The 26,141-nt window shown below is 47.2% G+C and overlaps 1 protein-coding gene across 3 annotated transcripts in view; it reads left to right on the top strand.

Moving 5' to 3' along the window:
- PHF2 (PHD finger protein 2) overlaps positions 1 to 26,141 on the top strand; it is an 82,628-nt gene that overhangs the window by 20,167 nt on the left and 36,320 nt on the right. For all 3 annotated transcript variants that reach the window (XM_043927396.1, XM_043927395.1, XM_043927397.1), the window contains exon 2: positions 25,918 to 26,003. In XM_043927396.1, the coding sequence (XP_043783331.1) occupies positions 25,918 to 26,003 (86 nt within the window). The remainder of the gene's footprint in view (positions 1 to 25,917; positions 26,004 to 26,141) is intronic.

The raw sequence follows: 26,141 nt of genomic DNA, 5'->3' as shown, positions 1-26,141 counted from the left end.
CCCTGGGTCAGCCTCTCTGATCTGTAAGTCCAAGAAGTGAGTTTCCAGAGGGATCAAGGAGGGGGTTTCAGACAGATTCTGGGTGAGCGATGGTCAAGGTTTTGTAAGGAGATGGGGAGTGCCCAGAGGATAAAAGGCCAAGTAAAAGGAGTGTGCTACATTCATTGTTTGAATGCCAGTGTTTCAAAACAAGACCCAGTGCCAGTAAACAGCTCGTGAGGGAGCCAGCCTGCCACCCGGAGTGTTTGATGGCCACGCCCGCATTTCGCCTTTCCTGGTCTCCACTAAAGCATGCAGTGTCTCAGCCGAGACAGGTGGGGTCCAACCACCGTTTCACACATTGTGGGGGTTCAGAGCCAGAAGGGACTTAGACATGCAGGTAGGAGTGCTAGATAAAATTAGTTTCAGTTTCTATTTATCAGAAATTCATATCTGACTGGGTGTCCAGTATTTCCATTTGCTAACTCTGGCCACTCTGTAGCCCACACCTGTATCTTTGTCAGCCAGGAAAGGTGGACTCCCAGGCTCCCAGCACTTTGCAGGGAGGGAATCTGGCCATTGGGGTGCCTTGTGTCCCCCAGATTGATCCAGCCTGCTTTACCAGTGAGAGGAGAACCTTGCAGTGGTGTGTGTGTGTGTATATATGGAGTACATGTGGGGGATGTAGTGTACACGTGTAGAGTGTATATGTGTGTAGTGTGTGGCATGTAGGGTATGTGTATATGTGTTGTGGTGTATTTGTATATTTGTGTGTGTATATGTGTATATGTATTTTTGTATATGTGTATGGTGTGTTTGTGAGTGTGTTTGCATGTATATGTGTATGGTGTGTGTGTGTTATGTGTGGGGGGTGTGTGTGTGTGGCAGCCACAGAGCAATACAGTAGCATATGGCCACCTGTGTCAGCACCCTGAGAATTTGTGAGGGCCCTTGTAAAACGTCGAGGCCATGGATGCTGCACATGCTTTCTCCAGAGGGGAAAAAGCAGACACACTAGGAGGAGAGTCTAAGAATTTTCCTGAGCATCACCTTGTGAATCTCTTGGTCAGAAATCTGCCCTCACTGTGGGAGCCCAGGACAGTGCTCCACTGATCTGAGACCGCCTGGCCTTCCTACAGGGTGGGATGGTTTTGCACCCTCGGATCTGTGCAGCCTCCTTCAGCACCTGGCCTGAGTGAGCCCCTCACCTGTCCCAGCTTCTCACCTGTAAAGTGAAAGTGGTAGGACCACTTTGAAGGTTGTCATGCAGATTGAGTCCCAGGCCAGCAGCCACGCTGTGATCACACCCTTGTGGCCTGTCAAACTCAGCAGGCCAGTGTGGACAGGGTCTCAGCCCTCTAGCCTGGAGGCAGTCAGCTAGAGCCCCCTTGGCTCAGCAGGGAAAGTTTCAAGTAGCGTTATGTCATAAAAGAGGTAAGCTTTGCTCAGGCCTGAGAGAGGGAAAGACTGTCATGACACCACAGTCATGTTGAGTTTATAGCCAGGCTCTGACTGGTGGAAAATACACAAAGCGGGGTCTAATCTTTTTTTTTTTTTTTTGATGTGTTTATTTGGTAAAAATTAGAGAAGAAATTAGGCAAATGGACTTTAAAAACCAGAGTTTTGGGTTACTTGGCATTTCGGAAGGGGTAATTGATTGCTGGCAGGAGAATTGGCATCCTCATCCCTTTCACTGTTGCCAGGAGGGTCTCCATGGGCCTGAGAGGACCTAGGAGGTAGCTCAGTGCCCAGTGAGAGCCCCAGCGCCTAATGGGCACACCAGAAAGGCTCCCAGGAGGGTGGGAGCAAAGCCAAAACATTGTTTCTGGAGGACGAAGGAGGGATTGTTCGTTCCCTAGGATGTTCCAGGTATTGAAGCAACTGGTCCCCCCACTCCCTATGAACATGATGGCAGCAATGGGAAGAGGTTCTTGGAGAAAGGCAGGCAGGGCTATGCAGGTGGCACCAAGGTGGACATTGGGCTTCTCCAGCTATTTATGTTCCATCTTGCCCTGGCTTTGTGTCCTAGAGCTGAGCTAGGCCTTTCTTAGATTGCACACAGCCCTCAGTGTCCATATCTTAGCCTTCCTTCCATCCTCCTTTCACCTCCTAGAGCTGTTTTTCTCTTGGTTGGGCCTTCTCATTCTCTTTCACGGCCCTTAACTTTGCTTTCACATATTCCCATGTCTTTTTCTTTGTGTGTTACATTCTTGGTGACTCCATTTCACCAATTCTGTGGACTCCATGGACACACTTTAAAAAATGTGTCTAGTTGGTTACTTAAACTGTCCATGGGATTTTAAATTTTAATACCATTTTTCATTTCTAGAAGTTGAAGTTTTTCAGATTTGTCTGATCATTTTTCCCCCCAGCATGTGTGAGTGTGTGTTTCATGCTTTTGAATCTTTTCTTCCCCCCTCCAATTATTTAAAATTGTTTTATATCTTCTACTAGATGACTATTATATAATGTACTTGGGGGTTTAGTCCTACTTTCCCTCAGGGTAGGTCATCTACTGTGTTTAAAATTCTGTTCCCCTGAGATCTCAGAGAGCTGCTGTTCCCCTTCCACTCCAAGGGGCGGTGAGGCTCGCCCCTGCCCCACAGCGTAGTTTCTGGGGGCTGTTGGAGCATCTGAGATGGCCCCCTAAAGTGACCCCCTGTGTTTTTTCCATGGCCTCAGTTTTCCCAGGGTGTGGCTCCCCGTGAGTGCCTTGGTTAGTGGCATCTGTGCTTCAGGCCTCCTGTGTGGGATGCCCAGTGCATCAGAAACATCCTGGGTTCTTTGGAATCACCTCTTTGGGGGCAGTCCCAGCAGTGAACTTGTGTGGTCAAAGGAAAGGACCTGAGGCTGGCAGTATGGCTCACTTGTTGCAATATTGCCCCCTCGGAGCACACAGGAGTGGTTCTTGTGCTATGACGGACTGGTGAGGCCACAGGGAGCTGGAACTTTCTAATTCTTCCAAAGCCTGGGGCTGGGGGCTCTGCCTGAGTCTTTCCATCAGGGAGGAGTGAAGGACCCCTCCCTAAGAGGGAGAACCCCTGAATCTCCTGGACCAGCGGGGGCACAGATGTGGGAAGGGAGCTGAGACATGGAGATGGACTCCCAGATCTGTGGTTTCCCTTCCCAGGGTCCAAGGCTGCGGAGGCAGTTGGCCCAGGTGATGGCGCTGGTGCTGGGAGCCTCACAGTGGTGCCCTGGGTCATGGTGCCCAGTTAGGACAAGGCCCAGTCTAGACCCTGAGCCCCCTCCCCCAGGGCTCTTTCACCACTTGGTGGGCACTGGCAGGCAGTGGACACAGTCTGTCCTTTGGTTGACTCTGACGTGCCATGGGACCCCCAAAGTACTGCTGGCGCTGGATTCCAGCTGCCCACACATCTGGGGTCACAGTCCCTCCCTCCTCCCCAGGCTAGCCCTCACCTCGGGGCTTTTTCAGTTGGTTTCTGCCTGCAGCCTCCCTTCACTCAAGCCAGCCTGTACCTGCTGCCTGAACATTCTCTCCTCTAGGGCTGACCACATGGAGACCTGGATGCCCACAGTGTCTGCAGATGCCCGTGGCAACCCTCAGCCTGGGTTGGGACATGCTGGGTGCCCCTGAATCCTTGCCAGCCTGTCTCGAGTCAGGACCACACAGGCTTCTTGATGCACCCTATACCTTTGTCCAGCGGCACCCCTTACCTGCAGACCTGCTTGTGGAAGGAAGCCTTATTCTCCCTTCAGGCTGGCTTGTTCCGGATACTGCTGGAGCTTTTATCTGATCGCATCCCCATGGGATTGTATGTTGGGCCTGGCCGAGTGCACTCACCTTTAATGCTCACCTTGTCGTTGCCCCGTTAGTCAGCATCTGGAGGCTGCCCAGTGGCCACCTCTGAATCCCCAGGCCACAGCCAGTTCTGGTCCTGATGGGCTCAGGGTCTGGGGTGGTCCACCCTGCACTCACTCAACCCGGCTAGAGTGTCTGTGGCCATCTCAGAAGCCTGCTGGCCAAGGGGGCATTTTTGCTATTTGAGGGGACACCCTGATCCTGACCTGGGAGCATATGCAGGAGCACCGAGAGGGGGAAGGAGGAGATCCTGAGATAAGGAGGCCCCTCTGAGGTGGGAGACAGATGTGCTCCAGATATGAGACCAAGAGGCAGATGGTGGGTGGTGGGTGGAGGAGCCGCTTCACCAGGTGGGTGCTGAGGGTCAGGGGGCCTCAGCCTGGAGCCCTGAGCTCTGCTTCTGGCATCAGGGAATGAGGGAGAAGAGTGAGCTTAATGGGGGCGAACAGGAGGCCTAGGCCTTGCTTTTCAATTTAGAGAGATGATTTACATTTGTATCGGGTTCCAAAATTAAACAGCAGCATATTTCACCATCTCATTACCCAGTAAGTCAGCATTTCTTATATCCTAGTTTTTGTCTGTTTGCTTGCTCATTTTTAAGTTGTTTTAGGTAATCTGTGAGATATATATTGTTTCTATAGGTTTTTATTAATATTTCCTTCATAAGGTTTTCGTAGCTTTTCTCCAGCATTCTCACTGGATGGCTCCTCCCCATGTCTCTCTGGGATTTTTCAGTTAGTAAGCATGTGGACACACCTGGAACTTTTCCATGTGATTAAAAAAAGACTTTTTAAAAGTAGTTTTAGATTTACAGGAAGATTGTGTGGAAAGTGCAGAGTCCCCATGTATCCCTTCATACTCATCTTGTCAGTGTGATGTATTTGTTATAATTCATGAGCCAGTATTGATACGCTATTACTAACTAAAGTCCGTAGTTTACATTGAGATTCACTCTTGGTGTTTTACACTCTATGGGTTTGGACAAATGTATAATGACATGTATTCTCCATTATAGATATATTACTGAGTATTTTCACTGCCTTAAAAATCCTCTGTGATCTCTCCCCCCATCCATACGCCCTGGCAACCACTGATCTTTTACTGTTTCCATAGTTTTGACTTTTCCAGAATGTCATATAGTTGGAATCATACAGTATGTAGTCTTTTTAGGTTGGTTTCTTTCACTTAGTAATATGTATTTAAGTTTTCTCCATGTCTTCTCCTGGCTTGATGGCTCATTTCTTTTTAGTGCTAAGTAGTATTCATCATGGCATGGATATGCCACAGCTTTTTTATCTATTCAGCAACTAAAGGACATCTTGTTGCTTCTAAGCTGAATAAAGCTGCTAAAAACACCCATGTGTAGGTTTTTGTGGGAATGTTAAGGTTTTAATTTATTTGAATAAAAACCAAAGAGTGCCATTTCTGGATTGAATGATAAGAGTACACTGAGCTTTTTTTTTTTAAATTGAACTATTTATTTTGTATTGGAGATTAGCTGATTAACAATATTATGATAATTTCAGATGGACAGCAAAGCGACTCAGTCACACATATACATGTAACCATTCTCCCCCAAACTCCCCTTTCATCTAGACTCCTACATAACATTGAGCAGAGTTCCCTGTGCTGTACAGTAGGTCCTTGTTGGCTATCCATTTTAAATATAGCAGTGTGTACCTATCCATCCCTAACTCCCAAACTGTCCCTTACCCCTGGTAGTCATAAATTCTTTCTTGAAGTCTGTGAGTCTGTTTCATAAATAAGTTCATTTGTATTGTGTCTTTTTGAATTTACATATAAAGGATGTCATATGTTATTCTGCTTCTCTAACTTCTCCACTCAGTGTGATAATCTCCAAGTCCATCCTTATTGCTGCAGATGGCATTATTTCATTCTTTTTAATGACTAATATTCCACTATGTATATGTACTACATCATCTTTATCTGTTCCTCTGTTGATGGATGTTTTAGGTTGCTTCTGTGTGCACCCCTATGTTTATTGCAGCACTATTTACAATAGCCAAGGATACACTTAGTTTTCAAAGAAACTGACAAGCTGTTTTCCAAAGTGGCTATACCATTTGCATTCCCACCAGCAATGCATGAGAGCACCTACTGTTCCACATCCTTCCCAGCTTTTGGTGTTATTAGTGTCCCGGATTTTGACCATTCTAATTGGTGGAGCTGTATCTCATTGTTTTAATTTGCATTTCCCTGATGACACATGATGTAGACCATTTTTTCATATACTTATTTACCAGCTATGTACCTTTCTTGGTGAGATGTCTGTTAATGTCTTTGATTCATTTTTAAATTGGGTTGGTTTTTTCTTTTTTTCATTTAATTAATATATTTTAATTGGAGGATAATTACTTTACAATATTGTGGTGGTTTTTGTCATACATTGTTGAATTTTTAATAGTTCTCTCTGTATTTTGGATACTAGTAATTTTTCATATATATGCTTTGCAAAAATTTTCTTTCAGTTTGTGGCTTATCTTTTCATTCTCTTAAAAGTGTCTTTTGCAGAGCAGAAGTTTTTAATTTTAGTGAAGTTCAGTTTATCAATTTTTTCTTTCAGAATCATGCTTTTTATTGTATCTAAAAGTCATAACCAAACCGAGGTTATCTAGGTTTTCTTGTATGTTATCTTCTAGGAAATGTATAGTTTTGCATTTTATACTTAGGTCTCCCACCCACCTCCTTTAAACAAATATTATTTATTTATTTTTGGCTGCACTGGGTCTTAGGTGAGACATGTGACTCTTTTCTGTGGCCTGTGGACTTCTCTCTAAGTTGTGGCACGTGGTCTCCAGAGCACGTGGGCGTGGTAGTTTGTGGCACATGGCCTCTCTAATTGAGGCACTTGGGCACAGTTGTGGCACACAGGCTTCGTTTCCCTTTGGCATATGGAATCTTAGTTCCACAACCAGGAATCCAGCCTTCATCCTCTGCTTTGAAGGGTGTATTCTTAACCACTGGACTGCCACTTTTTGCATGTGGATATTCAGTTGTTCCAGCACCATTCATTGAAATGACCATCTTTCTCCATTGTTTTACCTTTGTTTCTTTATCAAGGATCAGTTAACCATGTGTATGTGAGTCTATTTCTGTCTTTCTTTTGCTGCATTGATCTGTTTATCCATTCTTTCACTGATACCACGCTATCTTGATTACTTCTGTTTAATATTAGTAAGTCTTGAAGTTGGGTAGTCAGTCCTCCAACTTCTTTCTTCTTCTTTAGGGTTGGCTATTTTGTTTAAAATTTAGAATCAGTTTGTCAGTATCCACAAAGTAACTTGCTTTCTTTTTGATTGAGATTGCCTTAAATCTGTAAAGCAAGTTGTGAAGAACTAACATCTTGACAGTGTTGATTCTTTGTGTCCATCAATATGGAGTATTTTCCCATTTATTTAGTTCTCATTCATCAAAGTTTTATATTATGGTTTTCCTCATATAGACCTGTGCCTATTGTGTTAGATTTATACCTCAGTATTTCTTTTTTGGGGGTGCAAATGTAAATTGTAAAGTGTTTTTAATTTTAATTTGTCATTGTGGTATATAAAAAGCAGTTTACTTTTGTATATTAACATTGGTATCACACAACCTTGCACTAATCACTTATAGTTTCAGAGATTCTTTTGTTGATTGCTTAGGACTTTCTACATAGACGTCATGTCTTTTGTAAATAAGAATAGTTTTATTTCTTCCTTCCCAATCTGCATATTTTTATTTCCTTTTCTTGTCTTATATTATGAGCTATATTTTAGGAGCTTCTAGTACCGTGTTGAATGAGAATGGTGGTAATTAATATTTTTGCCTTATTCCTGATCTGGTTTCTCATATTAAGTATGATGTTAGTTGTGGGGGGTTTTGTGTGTTTTTTGTTTACTTGTTTTTTTAGGTCTTTTTTACCAAGTAGAGGAAATTCCCCTCTGTTCCTAGTTAGCTGTGAATTTTACATGAAGGAATGTTGGATTTTGTCAAATACTTTTTCTACAGCTATTGATATGATTATATAATTTTTCTTCTTTAGCCTGTTTTGTGGTGGACTGTGTTACATTTTCAAATATTGAACCAATATTGCTTATAGGGGAAATAAATCCCTCTTGGTCTTTTTATATACTGTTGAATTTGTTGCTAACATTTTGTAGAAGATTTTTGTGTCAATGTTCATGTGAGATATTGGTCCATCGTTTTCCTTTCTGTAGTCTTTGTCAGTCTGCTATTCCTTTCTCTGTCTCTGTCTGGTTTTAGTATTGAGGTAATGATGGCCTCATAGAATGAGATTGCAAGTATTTCCTTTGCTTCTAATTTCTAGAAGAGATTGTAGAGAATTGGTATAATATTGTCCTTAAATGTCTGGTAGAATTAATCAGGGAGCCCATCTGGGCCTAATGCTTTCTGTTTTGGAAAGTTTTAAAATGTTGATTTAATTTTTTTAATATAATAGTCATATAGTCATCAGCAGATTATTTCTCCTTGTGTGAGGTAGATTGACCTTTTAAAAAAAGTTGGTTCATTTAATCTAGGTTATCAAATTTTTGAGCACAGAGTTGTTCATAATATTCCCTCATTAACTTTTCAGTGTCCGTGGGGTCTGTAGTGATGGCCCCCTTTCATTTCTACATTGTGTTGTCTCTCTTTTTTTCTTTGTTAACCTGGCTAGAGGCTCATCAATGGACTGATCTTTCCCAAGAACCATACTTTGCTTTCTTTGATTTTTTTCTATTGGCTATTTTCAATTACATTAACTTTTGCTCTTATTTTTATTATTTGTTTCCTATGCTCACCTTGGATTTAGTTTTCTTTGTCTAGTGCCTCTAGTGGAAGCAGAGATAATTGACTTTAGATCTTTTGTGGTGTTTGCATTCAGTGCTATAAATTTCCCTCTAAGCACTACTTTTACTACATCCCATAAATTTTCTGAAGTTGTGTTTCATTTTCATTTAGATAGAAATATATTGAAATTTCTCCTTAGACTTAGTCTCTGTGTTATTTAGAAGTGAGTTGTTTAATCTCCAAGTCTTTGGAGGGAGGGGAGTTTCTAGGTATCTTTTTTTTACTTGTTTCCAGTATAATTCCATTGTGGTATGTGAGCATCCTTTGTATGACTTCTAGTCTTTTAAATTTGTTAGTGTGTGTTTTATTGCCCAGAAATGTGATCTTTCTTGGTGAATGTTCTGTGTGAGCTTGAGAAGAATGTTTATTCTGCTTTTGTTGGATGATGTATTGTATAAATGTCAATTAGATCAACTTTGTTGGTGGTGGTGTTCTGTTCAATTATGTCCTTACTTAGGTTTTGGACTGTTGGATATGTCAACTATTGTTAGAGGATGTGAAAATCTCTAATATAATAATGAATTTGTCTATTTCTCCTTCAGCTTATCAGTTTTTGCCTTTGGTATTTTGATGCTCTGTTATTAGGCATAGACACATTCAGGATTGGTATATCTTCTTGGAAATTGAACCCATTTATCATTATGTAATGCCTTTCTTTATCCTGATGATTTTTGTTCCTCTGAAGTTTATTTTGTCTGAAATTAACTTAGCTACTCTGGCTTTCTTTTTCACTAGTGTAAGCAACAATATATATTTCTTCATCCTTTTGCATTTTCCCCTTCATCTAAAATTTTTTACTTATTTCCTAATAGACTTTTAATTTTTAGAGCAGTTTTAGATTCAAACTGAGCAGAAAGCGCAGAGAGCACCCATCCTGCCCCACCCCCACATTGTCCCTTTACTTTTAATCTCTCTCTTAATATTTAAAGTGAGTTTCTGGTAGAAAACATATGTTTTATTCCCCCCACTCTTATTGTCTCTTTTAGTTTGTATATTTAGATCATTGATGTTTAAAGTGTTTATTGAAAATGTTGGATTAATATCTATTTGTTTTCTTTTTCTGTTTGTTGTCCTTGCTATTTGTTTCGGTTTTTGTCATCCAGTCTTTTTCTACCTTCTCTGGTTTTAATTGAGCATTTTATATGATTTTATTTTTTCTCCTCTCTTAGTATATACTTCTTTTTAAACTGTTTTTTTTTAGTGATTGTCCTTGAGTTTGCAATATATATATATTTATGGCTAAGCCAAGTCCACTTTCAAATACACTCTACCACTTATGGATAGCTCAGGTTCCTTATAACAGTGTCCCCTACTCCTCCTTTTCATCTCCTATGATGTGGCCATCGTCCATTTCACTTATCCATAAGCTATAACCATCAAATTCATTGTTGCTATTATTATTGTGAACAAATAAGACTGGGCACGCAGTCTTCAGTAGTTGCAACACGCAGTCTTCAGTAATTGTGGGACATAGGCTTAGTTCCTCTGAGGCATATGGAGTCTTCCCAGACCAGGGATCACACCAGTGTCCTAGCACTTCCTCTGTTCCTTTCTTAGGATTTCCATCTCTGAGCTCACCTGGCCCATCTGTTCTTACATGTTGTCCATTTATTCCATTAAAACCCTTAACAAAGTGATCATGTGCTGTGCTTTGCTGCTTTGGTCGTGTCTGACTCTTTGTGACCCCATGGACTGTATGTAGCCCGCTGGGCTCGTCTGTCCCTGGGGATTCTCCAGGCAAGAATCCAGGAGTAGGGTGCCATACCCTCCTCCAGGGGGATCTTCCCGACCCAGGAATTAAACCCACATCTATCATATTGCAGGCAGATTCTTTACCGTCTAAACCACCAGCAAAGCCCATATAGTAATCATAGTTATTTTAATTCCTTATCTGATAATTCCAACATCCCTGCTTTCTCTCTCTCTCACATATCTCATGCTTTCTCTGTTTCTTCAGACTTTTTTTTTTTTTTTTTGCCTTTTAGTATGCTTATTTTTTTTTGTTCCAAAAAAACATTTTAACGACAAGAAAACTGTCCCCTCTCCAGTGATGCTCACTTGTAACCAGTGTTCCCGGTCACCTCCCTCCCGTCTCTCGTGTGTGGATGTCGGGATGAAGCAGTGTGCCGCTTCCTGTATTACAGCATAAGCGTATCACTGTCAGTACACACCTTTGGATGCGTAATGATCTGATAGATGGAAACTGACTGAACAGCTCCCCTGTGGTTGGGTACTTTAGTTTGTGAGTTTTTTAGTCTCTCCTGACCTGGGGAGGCCGGAAAGCAGGTTTTCTTGCTGTAGTTTATGGACACGGAGGCTGAGAGAGGCCTAGAGGGGCAGCCCCCCTCCCGCCCCCAGCCACCCTCCTGCATCCTGCTCACCCCGATGCTGCTGCAGGCCTGGGTGGGACTAGGACTCTTGGCATCCCGGCGTCGTGGCGTTCCATGTACTAGCTGTGCTGTTAGTTCTGCAGGTCAGGGTCCCGGGGGAGCTCCAGGCCCAGAGTCTCCTGGGACAGATGCAGTCCCTTTGCTGCTGTACTGCCTTCCAGCCAGAATGTGTGCAGACCCCGTGCTGGTGGGGAAAGAGGGGTTGCTTCCCCAGACATCACTGAGGCCTAGTCAAGGACATCACTGGAAGGCCTCAGAGGCTAGTGGCACCTCTCACTACCCTGACACTGGGCTGTGCAGGAGGGCCTCCGCTGGGCTCAGCTGCCCAGAGCAAGGGGGTACCTTCTGACCTTGCTTGCAAGGGGTGGAGCTTGCAAACTGCCCACTGGACCACAGGTGTGTGCTGGGCCCATGATGTTGGTCCACACAGGGTTTTCAAAAAGAGTTCCATTAGCTACAACATACTAAAATCATGAGTTCCCTGGTGGCTCAGATGGTAAAGCGTCTGCCTGCAATGCGGGAGACCTGGGTTTGATCCCTGCGTCAGGAAGATCCCCTGGAGAAGGAAATGGCAACCCACTCCAGTACTCCTGCCTGGAAAATTCCATGGATGGAGGAGCCTGGTAGGCTATAGTCCGTGGGATCGCAAAGAGTCAAACACGACTGAGTAACTTTACTGGTTCCCTGGTCACATAAAGATGTGCATTCCTAGGTTTTCTTGAACAGTTGGGAGATCTGACAGAGCTCAGTGCGCATCCAGTGGGCATCCACAAGGTGCCCCCAGGGGCCTGCTCGGCCCTGGGCTGTGGTATCCTCATCTCCATCGCTCGCTGAGCTGAGCTGCACGTGCCCGCTTTGCCCTGTGGCCCGCGTGCAGCGTCCACTGTGCAGTCAGGGCCCACTTGGCAGGTTGTTCTGGATGACCCTTAGATCCCCGCCGTGCAGACATGTGGTGGGTGTCTGAGGGCCGGCCGCATGGAGACCTGTGAGCACCAGGCTTCTGTTGTGTTGTTAGAGCTGTGTCAGGGAAGGCTGTCCCCGTGCACTAGGCAGCCTGCTTCCCGCCGTGTCCCAGAACAATGCTAAACGAGATTCGTTAAAGGAATTAAAGCAGGGTGGGCAGGCCGGCTGACCATACTTAGCCTCAGTGTCCTTGTCTCACAAATGAGAGGCTGGACGGGATGGATTTTTGCTGAGAGTACTTTCATTTCTGATGCTACAAGAGCCTTTAATTCCAACCTGCTTGAAGCAGCTCTCAGAAAGTTCTGAGCACATACCATAAGCACATGCCAGCACTTGTTTATGACCCACATTCTATGCAGATTTATTTTCAAGAGCCTAAAGAGTATTTCTTTAAAAGTTTATTTGTATATACTTAAAAAATTCAAATAGCTCTGATGTGAATCACATCAATTTATTGGGATTACAGTTGTTTTTTATAATGTTTAAACGGAGATAGCAATATGTACACACAGGAAAAAACTTGTCTTCAGTGACAAGTCTGTCTCCTCCCTACTGACCACGGGGTTTCTCCAAAGGTAGCCACTGGGGTTCGGTTTCTGAGTCTTTCCAGAACATTCTGATTACAGAGGAGCATGTGTTTGCATTTTCTTCAGTTCAGTTCAGTTCAGTCACTCAGTTGTGTCCGACTCTGAGACCCCATGAACCACAGCATGCCAGGCCTCCCTGTCCATCCCTAACTCCCAGAGTTCACCCAAACTCATGTCCATTGAGTTGGTGATGCCATCCAACCATCTCATCCTCTGTCGTCCCCTTCTCCTCCTGCCTTCAATCCTCCCCAGCATCCGGGTCTTTTCCAATGAGTCAGTTCTTTGCATCAGGTGGCCAAAGTATTGGAGTTTCAGCTTCAACATCAGTCCTTCCAATGAACACCCAGGACTGATCTCCTTTAGGATGGACTGGTTGGACCTCCTTGCAGTCCAAGGGCCTCTCAAGAGTCTTCTCCAACACCACAGTTCAAAAGCATCAATTCTTCAGCGCTCAGTTTTCTTTATAGTCCAACTCTCACATCCATACATGACTACTGGAAAAACCATAGCCTTGATGAGACGGACCTTTGTTGGCAAAGTAATGTCTCTGCTTTTAAATATGCTGTCTAGGTTGGTCATAACTTTCCTTCCAAGGAGTAAGCGTCTTTTCATTTCCTTCAGTGCCCTCCAAAATGAGTTGTGTGCCCTGCCCCCTCCTGCAATTTGTGCTCTTTGCTGCACAGTATATCCTGGAGATTGCTCAGATAGCAAGTGTAGAGTTTGTATTTCTTGGTGCTCCAGACATTTGCCCAAGTCTCCCCTGGATGGGGACCTGGCTGCTGCTGCATTTAATGCCCTATGCACACCTTCGCTAGTGTACCTTTGCATTCTTGGAAGAGGGTCGCAGACAGGATGCACACGTTCCCAGTATCGGCAGCTCCCATCCTAGAGGCTTTGCCAGTGTGTGTTTTCGCTGAGAACATAGAATGCTTGTCTGTCTATGGTGTCACACACCAAGTACTCTCCAACGTCTTAGGGCTGTGCCGGCTAACAGGTGGGAAATCTTGCAGTTTTAGTTTGCATGTCTTACTACAAGTGCTGTTGCATCCCTTTCCATGTGTTGAAAAACCACTTTGTCCCTTTCTATACATTGTTTACTTAAAGCCATGATTTCAATCACTGGTCAGGCAGTTTCACTGTTTTTTTTTTTTTTTCCCTACAAAAAGTCTTCCTACTGTTTCCACCATTCTTGACATGTGGTCCAGACCTAAACTGAGGTCTCCCCGAGGCACATAGCTCTCCACAGAAAGCTGTCATTGATTTGGGTACTTGGTGTTTTTGACTCCTGCTGCTGCTGTTCATTGTTTGGAGTTATTTGGATTTTTGTGTCCCTGAGGCCAGAAGCAGGGCACCCGTTCAGGGCCGTGGGGAGGTGTTCCCCGCAGCTGCATCTCTGTGGGGTGCGGGAAGGGCCCGCTTTCCCTCGGGGCCCATGACCAGCCCTGATGTGGCCTTGGTTAATTAATGAGTGCCAGGAGCCTCTGTGTCCTGCTTGCTTCTCTCCAACAAATACTTGCCTATGCAAAACCTGCAGATGTGGTTTTATACTTTAACATGCTTTAGGGGTAAGATTTTAAGAAGGCAACCCTTCAGTTCAGTTCAGTTCAGTTGCTCAGCTGTGTCCGACTCTTTGCGACCCCATGAATCGCAGCACGCCAGGCCTCCCTGTCCATCACCAACTCCCGGAGTTTACTCAAACTCTTACCCATCGACCCTTAGGAGGATAGTTTTAGCTGCCTCTGCATGAGCATCATGGGGCCTTCAGTGCTGACCTCCCTCTGGTCCCCTCCTGTTCTTGTTTGCTCATGGTTGGGGGGTGTCTCTGCTCCATGCCGTTCTCTACTGGGGCCTCTGTGCTGACTGGAAATCAAGGACTTCCCTGCTTCCTCTGGGATGGGGCTGCCTGTGAGTTTCTAGATTGTGGAATTTCAGTGCTGTTGGGACTTGGGAGATGCACTGGGCAAAGCAGTTTGCTTAGGGCTGAGTAACAGGGTTCATGGAGGATAAGTGACTTATGTCCCACGTGGAGGGGGTCTGCTCCACCTGTGGTTTCCACCAGTCAGTCGCTCTGGGGGTTTTCCTTTAGCAAATATAGTCAAGAAATGAGGCTGAGCAGTGAATTCTAGCTGAAGCTGGCACCTGGGCACAGATCATGGCCGAGGGCCAAGGAAGCTGACCGGGAGCAAGCCTGGGACTCATGCTGTGCATGTGGCCTGCTTTTCTGCAAGGGGTTGTAGCCCAGTGAAGGAAGTTATAGCCCCAGTGGCTCACAGAAACCCCAGGTGAGAGCTGAAAAGAGCACAGGCTTGGCCCCACCTGGCTTCCTAAAATAGGCCCTGCTCTCGCAGCTCCTAGGCCCAGCTTGTCTTTAGAAATGGGTCTGATCCAGTAAGTTAGGTGGGGCTTGGGATCCAGATCTTCAAAGCCTTCGCAGAAGTTGTCTAGACATACTGCCAAGACAATATATTTGCCAGGACATATTGTTAAGTGGAAACCCCAGGGCAATAACTGGGTCAGCCCTGGACACTGAGGCCGTAGGTCAGACGTTGCAGGGGCAACAGAGTGACCCCCCCTCGCCCCCAGAGTCCCTTCTTTTTGACCTGGTAGTGGGCCTGTCCCACCCCGGAGACTCCAATCAGCATGTCCACAGGGGCACAGCTTGACGCATGGGGGCACAGCTTGACTCAAGTCTGTGATCTATGCCAGCGCTCCGCATGGGGCACTCGTGTCAGAAATGCAGCTCAGGTGTGGTCGTGCAGAAACACCAGGCAGTCCGGAATGCAGTGTACATAGGAGACCACCGGCCTGGAGCCTGCAAAAGGCAACAGCACCAAAGAAAAATAGTACCCCCTCCCCCATTTAGGACTTCCCTGGTAACTCAGCTGGTTATCCAGAATCTGCGGGAGACCTGGGTTTGATCCCTGGGTGGGAAAGAGCCCCTGGAGGAGGGCATGGCAACCCACTATAGTATTCTTGCCTGGAGAATCCCCATGGACAAAGGAGCCTAATGGGCTACAGTCCGTGGGGTCACAGAGTCGGACACAACTGAGCAACGAAGCACACACAGCAGTGCCCCCATTTCAGGAGCCAGAGGCTGGGCAGCTGGTGCCATGTGTGATCTGGGGTCAAATACAAACAGCTGTGAGGAATGTTGTTGAGACAACTGGGAAAATATGGATATGTAGACATGTGCTTTAGGATATGTCTTATGGTGTTAACTTTGATGTTGTGGTTATGGTGGAGACAGCTCAGTTCTTAGGAGACTGCAGGGTGATGAATTAGGGGGCCGGTCCTCACGTCTGTAACAGATTTGCAAATGTTTCAGAAAAAAAAAAAAAAACTACAGAGATATAAAGCAAATGAGGGGCATTGTTAACCATTGGAGAACCTGAGTGAAGGGGACACAGGTATCCACTGCATTTTTTCTGTAGGGTTTAAGATTTCAAAACGGGCAGTGGGTTGGGAGAGCCCTCTCAGGTGATGGTGACATTGGGTGGACAGCACGCTGTCACCTGTCTGCCTCTGCCTGTGTCTCTCACCTTTGTTGGGGAGAGTCCTGTCTGTCCCAGAGTGGCACCTGGGTGTAGACTCCCCAAGGCTGCACTCTGCCTCCCTTGGGACCCTTCCCAGGCCCCTGTGCTCGCTCCCCCGACGCCGCTGCTCTCTGTCCTGCCAATCCTCTCACTGCCCCTCGCACTGCCTTTGTGCCTGTACCAGATGAAGGAGACTAGGAACATGAGCCATTTGCCTCAAGGTGGCTGGCAGAAGAGGTATGTGAACATGGGGGACCTTGACCTCCACCTCTACCCATTAGAGTGAGCGACATCAGTTTATAAGGTCATGACCCACCTTGTTTAAACCTTTGAACTGGGAGAGAGGAGTTTCTTCCCCTACAATGATGCTTCCTTCAGATTGCTGTGAGTGGTGCTCTTGGGTTGGCCTGGAGGATGAGGGACACTCCTGTCCATGCTTGTCTGCCTATGGCTTCTATCCCCCTGGGGCTTTGATCCCCCCCATTGCTTTGTCCCCCATGGCTTCCATTCCCCCATATCTTCCACCCCCCTGGAAGCTTATGTTCCCCTGGGTGCCCCATCCTGCTGAGGGAAATGTGGAAAAGCACTAACAAAGACATTACAGCCAGGCAGGAAAAGCTGTGGGCACGATGGGGTGGGTCTCAGCTGATCAGAGACCACTGGCCCCTCATTCTCTCCTTGGAGACAGGCAGGGCTGGCTGGAGTCCATTCACCTCTGAGTCCTGGAGGAGTGGACATGACACATCTGGGAATAGGAATAGATGTTGGCATTCTTTCCATGCAGATTCTTTGTTTTGCGCTGGAATTTTGCTCTTTCTCAGCCACTTGCTGACAGAAGGGAGAGCTTGTGTCATGATCCATCAGCTCATCAGGAGAAAATGATGACAATGACGATGCTGGTGATGCTGGTGATGATGATAGTGGTGATGGTGTTGATCATGATGGTGATGACTATAGTGACCGTGATGGTGATGGTGAAGGTGGTGATGACTACAGCAGGCAGTAAACTGTCTTTGCAGGCTCTTGCATTGTGTCAGGCATGGCGCTGGGCATTGTACATACAATCCTTTCTGAGCTTACTTGCCTCACCGGCAGGGGTTAGGAGAACAATTGTCCTTCATCTTCTGGAACCTCTTTTCATTTCTTCTGAGTATTCAGTCCCTCCCCACAGCCCTAGTTATCTGTGACTGTGTAATAGCCACCCCCAAATGAGGTGGCTTCTGACAATACCTGTCTCGGTTTTTTGTTCAAGTTTACATCTGGGCTCAGCACCACCAAATGGGGGGCTTTGCCCCCAGCAAAGCTCTGTCATTGCTCTATAACTGGGTCCCCACAAGGTCCAGATGGAAGCCACATGGTCTGTGTGACCCTTGTTGTTCAGTCTCTAAGTGATATCCAGCACTTTGCGCCCCCATGGACTGCAGCATGCCAGGCCTCCCTGTCCCAGACTATCGCCTGGAGTTTGCCCAAGTTCATGTCCATTGAATCGGTGATGCTGTCTAACCATCTCATCCTCTACCTCTTCCCTTCTCCTTTTGCCTTCAATCTTACCCAGTCAAGGTCTTTTCCAATGAGTTGGCTCTTCACATCAGATGACCAAGATATTGGAGCTTCAGCTTCAGCATCAGTCCTTCCAATAAATATTCAGGGTTGATTTCCTTTAGGATTGACTGGTTTGATCTCCTTGCAGTCCAAGGGACCCTCAGGAGTCTTCTGCAGCACCGCAGTTTGAAAGCATCAATTCTTTGGTGCGCAGCCTTCTTTATGGTCCAACTCTCACATCCCTACATGACTACTGTAAAAACCATAGCTTTGACTCTACGGACCTTTGTCAGCAAAATGATGTTTCTGTTGTTCAATCTGCTGTCTAGGTTTGTCAGAGCTTTCCTTTCAAGGAGCAAGCGAGCATTTTTTAATTTCATGGCTGCAGTAACCAGTGATTTTGGAGCCCAAGAAGAAAAAAATCTGTCATTGCTTCCACTTTTCCCCCTCTATTTGCCATGAAGTGGCATGAAGGGACCAGATGCCATGATCTTAGTTTTTTGACTGCTGAGTTTTAAGCCAGCTTTTTCCCTCTCCTCTTTCACCCTCATCAAGAGGCTGTTTAGTTCCTCTTCACTTTCTGCCATTAGAGTGGTATCATCTGCATGTGTGACCCTTGGGGGTCCTGATATACTGAGTCCTCAGGCTGACTGCCTTCCAGAGTTGGGAACAAGACCCTCCTCTGTGGCACAGTGTCAACTTCTGCTGCCCCCCCACCCCACCCCGCCCCAGGCCATGGCTGGCACTCTGTCATCCCGGGCACACAGGCAACCCACTGGCAGGCTCTTCCAGCTGGGCCAGGTCTGGCTGTTTCCTCTTTTCTGTTCCTCTTTATGAACTTGTCCTTTGAGGGCTCAGCTGCACCGGGGGTCCAGTCCTTATTGCACCCCCACCTCCTTCTGTGGCAGAGTGTTTGCTACCCACTTCTGCACAGCAGGCCTTGGCTGGCTGGGAGCTGTGAGGGCTCCTGAGATGCATACGAGGTGTGGGGTGCAGACAGACCCGGCTGACCTCACCTGCTCTTGCCCCACTTCTGTGTGCTCTGGGCAAATGTGGACCTCTCTGGGCCTCAGTTTCCCCCTTGCATACCATACCTGAGGGTCTTAGGGTGAAACCACAAAACCTGTGGACAGCTGCTGCCTGGGAGCGTCTTGGGAGCACCAGACATATTGTCTTGAGCCCCTGTATGGCTCTGAAGGTGTCAAATCCCTTCTCCCGCTGTGATTTCTTCCCGTCGTGTGGAGGTTGTGCAGCTCCTGGACTCGAGGCTGGGCACTCAGAGAGTGGTTGCTCATGTGACCACCTTAAGTTTGATGATGTGTGGCTGGTGACCGTCTTGAAGCAGAGTTGTGACTGAGTTGTGGTCCCTATGGCTTTGTCGTGTGGAAATGTGCCAGTGACCAGTTTCTGGGCGCCTGCTGGAGACTGCAGGCAGGAATGTGGGAGAGTGCAGGAGGAAGGGGATGGCCCTGAAGTGGGGCTGGCTTGACATGGGGTGAGGTCATCATGAGGGGAATCGCTGAGCACCCCCAGGCCTTCTGGGGCTCCCTGGCCCACCCAGGCTTGCATGCAGGTGTCCACCCGCCCTGCCTCTCCCTGTTGTCTGCAGCGTGGATTCTTCCCTCCACCAAGCTCCCAGGGGAGACCCAGGGGCCCTGAGATGGGTGTCCCCGGATGGACAGCTCAGGAACCCTTCTCAGCGGGATACCAGGACCTGAGAAATGTGGAGGAGATGAGCTAGGAAGGGACATGGTTCTCATCTTCTGAATAAAGCAAGTCTTTTGCTACTTGTTATGAAAAGGAATACATACTCATTTCAGTGATTTAGGAAAATACAAAAAGTGTAAAGAGAAAATAAGCTTGCCATTGCCCGGTACCAGTGTGGAGCCCTCTTGTGTCAGTATGTGCCGGGGCTGTAGTTTGAGTGTCTGCACATTGTGAACACGTAAACTCAAAAATGTATAAAACCTGAGTTTTGACGGCTGTGTGATATCCTGCTATGTGAGCATAGCATGACCTGGGTCTCTGACCTCCTGGCTGGAAAAGTTTACGGTTCTTAATTTTTCGCTATTGTGAATAATCATGGGGTGGACCATCTTGCATGTGAATCTTGTGTGCATTTCTACTTTCTGCCTTATACTAGGTTTGAGATTGTGGAATTACTGGCCCAAAGGACGGAAACCTTTTTTAAACCCAGGCACACACGACTGTGTCTGGGGAGGCTTCTTCCCATGTTAGTTCCTCCACGGGCAGGATGAGTCCAAGTGGCCCCACGTGCCATGACCATTATTGACACATCAGCTGTGCCACCTCTGCCCTCCTCGGTGCTTCACAGTGCGGGCGCTGGAACATGAGGGGAGTTCTGCCCTTCCACCTTCCCTCTGGAATTAAAAGAGGCCACCTCCTTTTTTGGAGGCTCCTCCTCTAACTTAAAAAAATCAAAACTGTTACAGAAGTTGTGATTTACGGTAAATCAACATCCTTGACAACACAATAGGAAAAAACCACAATGCAGTCTAATTTTGGATTCATGAGAAAATTCCAACCTTGATTCTCAAAGACTGAGCAGAAGAGAGTGGTGCCCAGGCTGGGCCAGGAGCCTATGCCCTGGGGAGCTCCTCTGGCAGGGCCATTACCACGAGGTCATACCTTGCTTGCTTGGGGGTAGGATTCTAGAACGTGCTACTGGAAGTTACCCTACTGGCAGGCAGAACTGGGATTCCTGTGGGATGGCCACAGAAGAGCTGTTCCTCCCTTGATCCCCCTTGGCCCTTGGTTCACGAGGGTCTCACAACCAGAGCATCTCCAAGGGGTAGTTTTGGATTTTTCACAAAGAACAGGGAACCCAGGCTTCCTTGGCAGCAGGACTTCCTGGAGGGGGGATAGCCGCTTTGACATTTCTGACCTCATTTTGCCACCTTTGCAAGTGTCTGAAACTTGCAGCATCAAACTCCTCAGTTCTCTTTTTCTTGGTCATCTTTGGTGTCTTATCTCCCACTCACCTCTGTCTTTGAAAATTCTGTTGTCTTTCTACTTACTGGGCTCTGGGCACCAAATGAACATAACACTTGTTTGGGGTAGGCTTTCTGGCCTGCTGGGGTCCCTGGTAGCTCAGATCAAACCAGTCCCTAGCCTCACCAGGTCATGAGCCCCTGAAAATGCAGTAGAAACATCACTCATTCATTTCAGCCTTCTCCTAGGGACCTGGGGTCCTGGGTGCTGACGACCTGGATTTTCTCCAAGGTAGGGAACGTGGGGTCAGCAAGGTCCATGGTGATGTCTTAGGTGGTCCTGGCAGTCTGTGCTTCTGCCTGCTGTCCACCACCTGGGTGGACCACAGCTTTCCACCCTGGGCACTGGGGCTGGGCAGGCTGGATTTGACCCTCACAACTTCCTGTCCTTTAAGAAGGCATGTGGCCTGTGGGGTGCTTGGGGGACCACTATTCTCATCAGAATTAAAAAGGACAAATGCTACAATTATCTGGCTGCCTGTGTCTTTTTGCCAAGGTGTCAGAGCTGTTGAAGCTGTTCTGTTTTTGAACGGATATCCTGGGTGACATTTGTCCCCATCTAGCCTCTGAGGTCTACGTAGGGTTCCCCTGCCTTGGTCCCACAGCACCTCTCCCAGCTTCTGGTCTTTCCCTTCTGCCCTGAGCTGCCTGCCTCCACTTTCCCTCTCTCTTGCTCCCCTCCCCTGCCTCTCCCCAGTCTGCTCACCTGGCCAGCTCTGCCTGAGGCCTGGCTGACTCTCCCAGGCTACACTTGGGACTGCCTTGTGCGGTTGTGATGATCCTAGGGACACAGATGCAGCTGGGCCCAGCCACGTTTGAACCCTTTGAACCCTTGCTTGGGCCTGGAGTGTGTGGCAAGCTTCAGTGCCTGCTTCCCAGGAGGGCAATACCCACCTTCCATTGAGAAGCTCCTGAGTCTGGGGCAGGGTGCTGCGAGGACCATTTTCACCGCCTCTTTGGCTCACTGTGTCCGCAGAGAGCCTTTGCCTGCTGCAGTTCCACCAGGGGCATGGACAGGCGAGGACCTTGGGCACCTTGCCACAGATGCAGAAGGACTAGGAGGCTGGGCCTGCTGAGCTCCGTGTCCATCCAGAGAAGTCCTTGGGTGCCCAGCTCTTGTTGTGAACCAACAGGGGTCTCCAGTGGAGGGAGGGCCTTCCAAATTCAGTACAGTCTGGCTGCTTGGGTTCAGGTGGCCCTTAACAGGGCTCCTGTGGAGGGCATGCATGTGCAGGCACATGCATATTTGGAATTTTCTTCAAACTGATACTCCTTGGTGGCTCAGCAGTAGAGAATCCACCTGCAATGCCCAGAGCTGCAGGAGGTTCAGGTCCGATCCCTGGGTCGGGAAGCTTCCCTGGAGGTGGAAATGGCAACCCACTCCAGTATTCTTGCCTGGAGAATTTCGTGGACAGAGGAGCCTGGCAGGCTACAGTCCATAGGGTCGCGAAGAGTCAGACAAAACCGAAGTGACTTAACGTGCATGCTGAATGCTCTTTAATTATTGATACTTGCCCACTGTACTTAGTGAGGGCAAGGCAGGGGTTTGGTGTGTATTAATGTGAAATGTGTGCTTCTTTTTTTGTCTTTAAATATTGACTCATCACACTAGCAGCCACTTAATGTGAATACGTCTGCATTTCTCTTCTCACCATGGGATGGCATTAATCACGCACACTAAACGTGTGATCGATGTAGATGCAAGTTGGGGTGACAGTCTCCATCAGAACAGCAGTGTCTTTGCTTCTGGCTTTGGGGCAAGAAAAATGCTTCTGATGTTTCTGTTGTTCTGATTTTTTATAATTCCTCAAATAATTTCTTAGGAGCCCTCAGAAAGGCTTAATGTTGGGATAATAAAATAAAAGAACTGTTTTCAGTAAACAACGCTGACAGAATGGCAGTGAGCAGATGTGGTCTAGTGCTCTGCACACAGGATCTTGAACTGGGCAGTGGGTCCCGGGACCCTTAAGACAGGATTAGGGGCGGTTCCCCCCTGCACATGGTACACCCAATGGGCTGGATCTGGGGACTTCATTTCCACATGCCAGGTGGCCTTGTTAGGGTCATGGGCACAGACAGGCAGGGTGGTGATGCATCTCTCTAGGGGGGGAGTTGCTGCTGGTATTTCCCATTAGGAGAGGGCAGGCGTGCCTGGGGTCACCCCACTGGGTGGCCCAAGCCCTGGGTTGCTCTCCTAGGTGAGGGGCAGCCCTCAAGTGTGCCCAGCAGAATGGGGCCCACCTTCCTTGTCTCTCACTTTCGCTTTCAGTCCTGGGGCCTTCCTGCTCAACACAACAAACAGCCAGACCCATCCTGGCCCAGGTGAGACCTGTGCCCCCCAGGTGGTGGTATTCTAAAGAGGGGGCTCCCAGGGGTGGGGTGGGGGTATTTGCATGCACAGTTCACATGGCTGTGACCTCTGGGTCTCAGTTTCCCCATCTGTCACAGAGGCCCCTGCTGTGGGCCTTCCAGAGCATGATGAGGCTTCAGTGATGTGAGGGATCAGCAGGTGGTGTTTGGGGGAGCCAGTCCCAGGAAGTAGGCCTGAGAAATGCCAACTGGGGGGGTTGTATTTAAGGCGCTTTGGTTTCCTTCCCTTTGATTGACTTGAAACTCAACCCTTATGAGGCCTTTGGGTGGGAGTGGTCCCCCCTGTGCCCTTAGAGCCTACGTTGGAGAAGCCCCTTGGGCCTGCCATGGTACACCTGACTCCTGACCTGTTGAATGGGCCTTGTGTCACCTGACCTGAGACCTTCTGCCTGCCTGCAGGGTCAGTGCTGGCACATAGAGGCCTTGCAGCAGAACCATTGCAGCCCTTCTCATTTGTCCCTGGGTCCCTGGGCAGGCGGGGGTTCGCAGTGGGCTGTGGGTATGCATGACCTCTGCTGGGACAGAGACAGACCCTTCAGGGGAGGTCGCCATCCTCAGCGTTTGTGAGCTCCAGGAGCTGCCAGTGAGGAGCAGCCTAGAGCCAGTGCCCAGTGTGGACATGCAGTCTGCACGGTTGATCTAAACTAATAACACAGCCAGCTATTTTACCAGCAAAATGGGTTTATTCAGGCACAACAAAGAATTATGGTTTGAGACATGCAGTCTCTGGTGAGCACAGGCAAGTCCAGGGAACAGAGGAGAGGACCATTCTTTTATGGAGGAAAAGGGAGAGTTGGGAGGAGCTGCTGTTAACAGAGGCCCTTGGAGGAAACTGGGAATTTGAAGTGTAGTGGCGCTACCAGTAGGTCTCCGTCTTTCTACATTTACCTATGCTGGGTGTGATCATCTGAATGGAATCACAGTTTGTGGCCTTCTATGCCTGGCTTCCTTTGCTCAGCACAATGCTTTTCAGGTTCATCTTTGTTGTAGTGTGTATCAGCACTTCGTTCCTTTTTAAGGCCGAAGAGCACTTCGTTGTATGGCAGCGTTGCAATTTGTTTATCCATTCATCAGTTAGTGGACATTTGGGTTGCCTACATCTTTTGGTTCTTGCAACTACCGCTGCTGTGAATATTTGTGTACAAGGATTTGTTTAAGAAACTGTTCTTAGTTCTTTTGGGTCTATACCTTGGAGTGGAATTGCTGGGTCATCTGATACTTTTATGTTTAACTTTTTGAGGAACTGCCATACTGTTTTTACATAGAAATTGTACCATTTAACATTCCTACCTGTGATATGTAAACCATTGTGAAAGTCACTCAGTTGTGTCTGACTCTTTGTGACCCCATGGACTGTAGCCTGCCATTGTCTTCTGTCCATGGAATTCTCCAGGCAAGAATACTGGAGTGGGTTGCTGTTCCCTTTTCCAGGGGATCTTCCCGACCCAGAGATCGAACCCGGGTCTCCTTCCTTGCAGGCAGATTCTTTACTATCTGAGCCACTAGGAAAGCCCTGTGATAGGAGAGCATTCTAATTTCTTTGCATCCTCACCAGTCCTTGCTCTTTTCCCATTTTCTTTTTTTCAACTATAGCCATCCTAGTGAATGTGCAGTTGTATCTCATGGTTTTGATTTGCATTTCAGTCGCATCCAGATGACTAACAATGTTGAGAATCTCTTCGTGAGCTTGTTGGCCACTTCTATTTCCTTGGAGAAATTTCTATGTGGAACCTTTGACCATTTTATTTATTTATTTATTTATTTTGACCATTTTAAAATTGATATGTCTTTTTTGTTGTTGAGTTGTGAGGTTCTTTATTCATTTCAGTGATAGACCCTTATTAGGAATATGATTTGCAGGTATTTTCTCCCATTCTGTACAGTGAAAAGCCTTTTCACTTTCTTGATGTCCTTTAATGCAGAAAAGTTCTAAATTTTAATGATGTCCAATTTATCTCTTTTTCCTTTTGTTGCTTGTATTTTTTTTTTTTAACTTTTAGTTACTTTGTCTTTTATTCACAATGTTTGGGCATATTAATTTTATCTTTTTTTTAAATGCTATTTTTAAGCAACAGTGGAGGTAAGAAAATATCTTTTACTCTTGAAAATATTGTTAGCATGGTCTTCTTTAGTTGCTAAGTCATGTCTGATTGTTTGTGACTCCATGGGCATAGCCTGCTAGGTTTCTCTGTCTGTGAGATTTCTCAGGCAAGAATCCTGGAGTAGACTGCCATTTCCTTCTCGTGTTGCTTATACTTTTGATGTCCTATCCGTGCCCAAATCCAAGGTCGTAAAGATTCACCCCTGTGTTTTCTTCTAAGAGTGTTATAGTTTTAGCTCTCATGTTTAGATTGTTAATCCATTTTCAGTTAATTTTTGTGTGTGTGGTGTGAGGTAATTGTTCAGTTTCACCCTTCTGATATCTAGTTGTCCTAGCTCCCTGGTTCAGCTCCCTGGGGAAGGTGACTTACAGCAGTCCTCTTCATGGGGTCCGGAGGGGCCCTGCCCACGGCTGCAGACTCTATGCTGAAATGATGGGAGTGCCTGGGCTCTGAGACACCCCACCTCCCGCCTCCTGCCTCAGCCTCTCTGGACTCTGTAGTGACAGGTAGTGATGGCTCTCTTGGAGGAAAGCCTAAAGTCTGGCCAGTCCCCTCTGCCTCTCCCAGTCACACATGGTGAGGCCTTCCTTGACCCTCCCTCTCCATTTTGAGTCCCCCACCCCATCCCTGTGAGCTACTGTTGCCTCACATACTCTGCCCCAACTGCCCTCACACCACCTTCCCTTTCTCCTGAGGTGTTGCCGAGCTTTGCAGGGGAAGCAATTAAGGAGTTGCTGACTGCTGGTGATAATCTGTTTCTCCTCCGTTTCAGCTGTGTTGGGGTGGAAGAGGAGGAGGCCCCGGACATCGACATATACCACTGCCCAAACTGTGAGAAGACCCACGGCAAGTCCACCTGTAAGTATGGCCCATGCTGCTGCCCCTCGCATCTGACGGTGCAGCTGAGGTCTCTGCGTGACCTTGATCCCAGCCCCAGCTGGACCCTACCTTGCTGGAGTCAACTGCCCTGTGAAGCTGCAGCCAGGGGCCTCTGGT

The sequence above is a fragment of the Cervus elaphus genome, chromosome 16, assembly GCF_910594005.1.
Source record: "Cervus elaphus chromosome 16, mCerEla1.1, whole genome shotgun sequence".
In the NCBI taxonomy this organism is placed as follows: domain Eukaryota; kingdom Metazoa; phylum Chordata; class Mammalia; order Artiodactyla; family Cervidae; genus Cervus; species Cervus elaphus.
The sequence above is the reverse complement of the archived record's forward strand: the minus strand, read 5'-3'. Positions and strand labels throughout refer to the sequence as shown.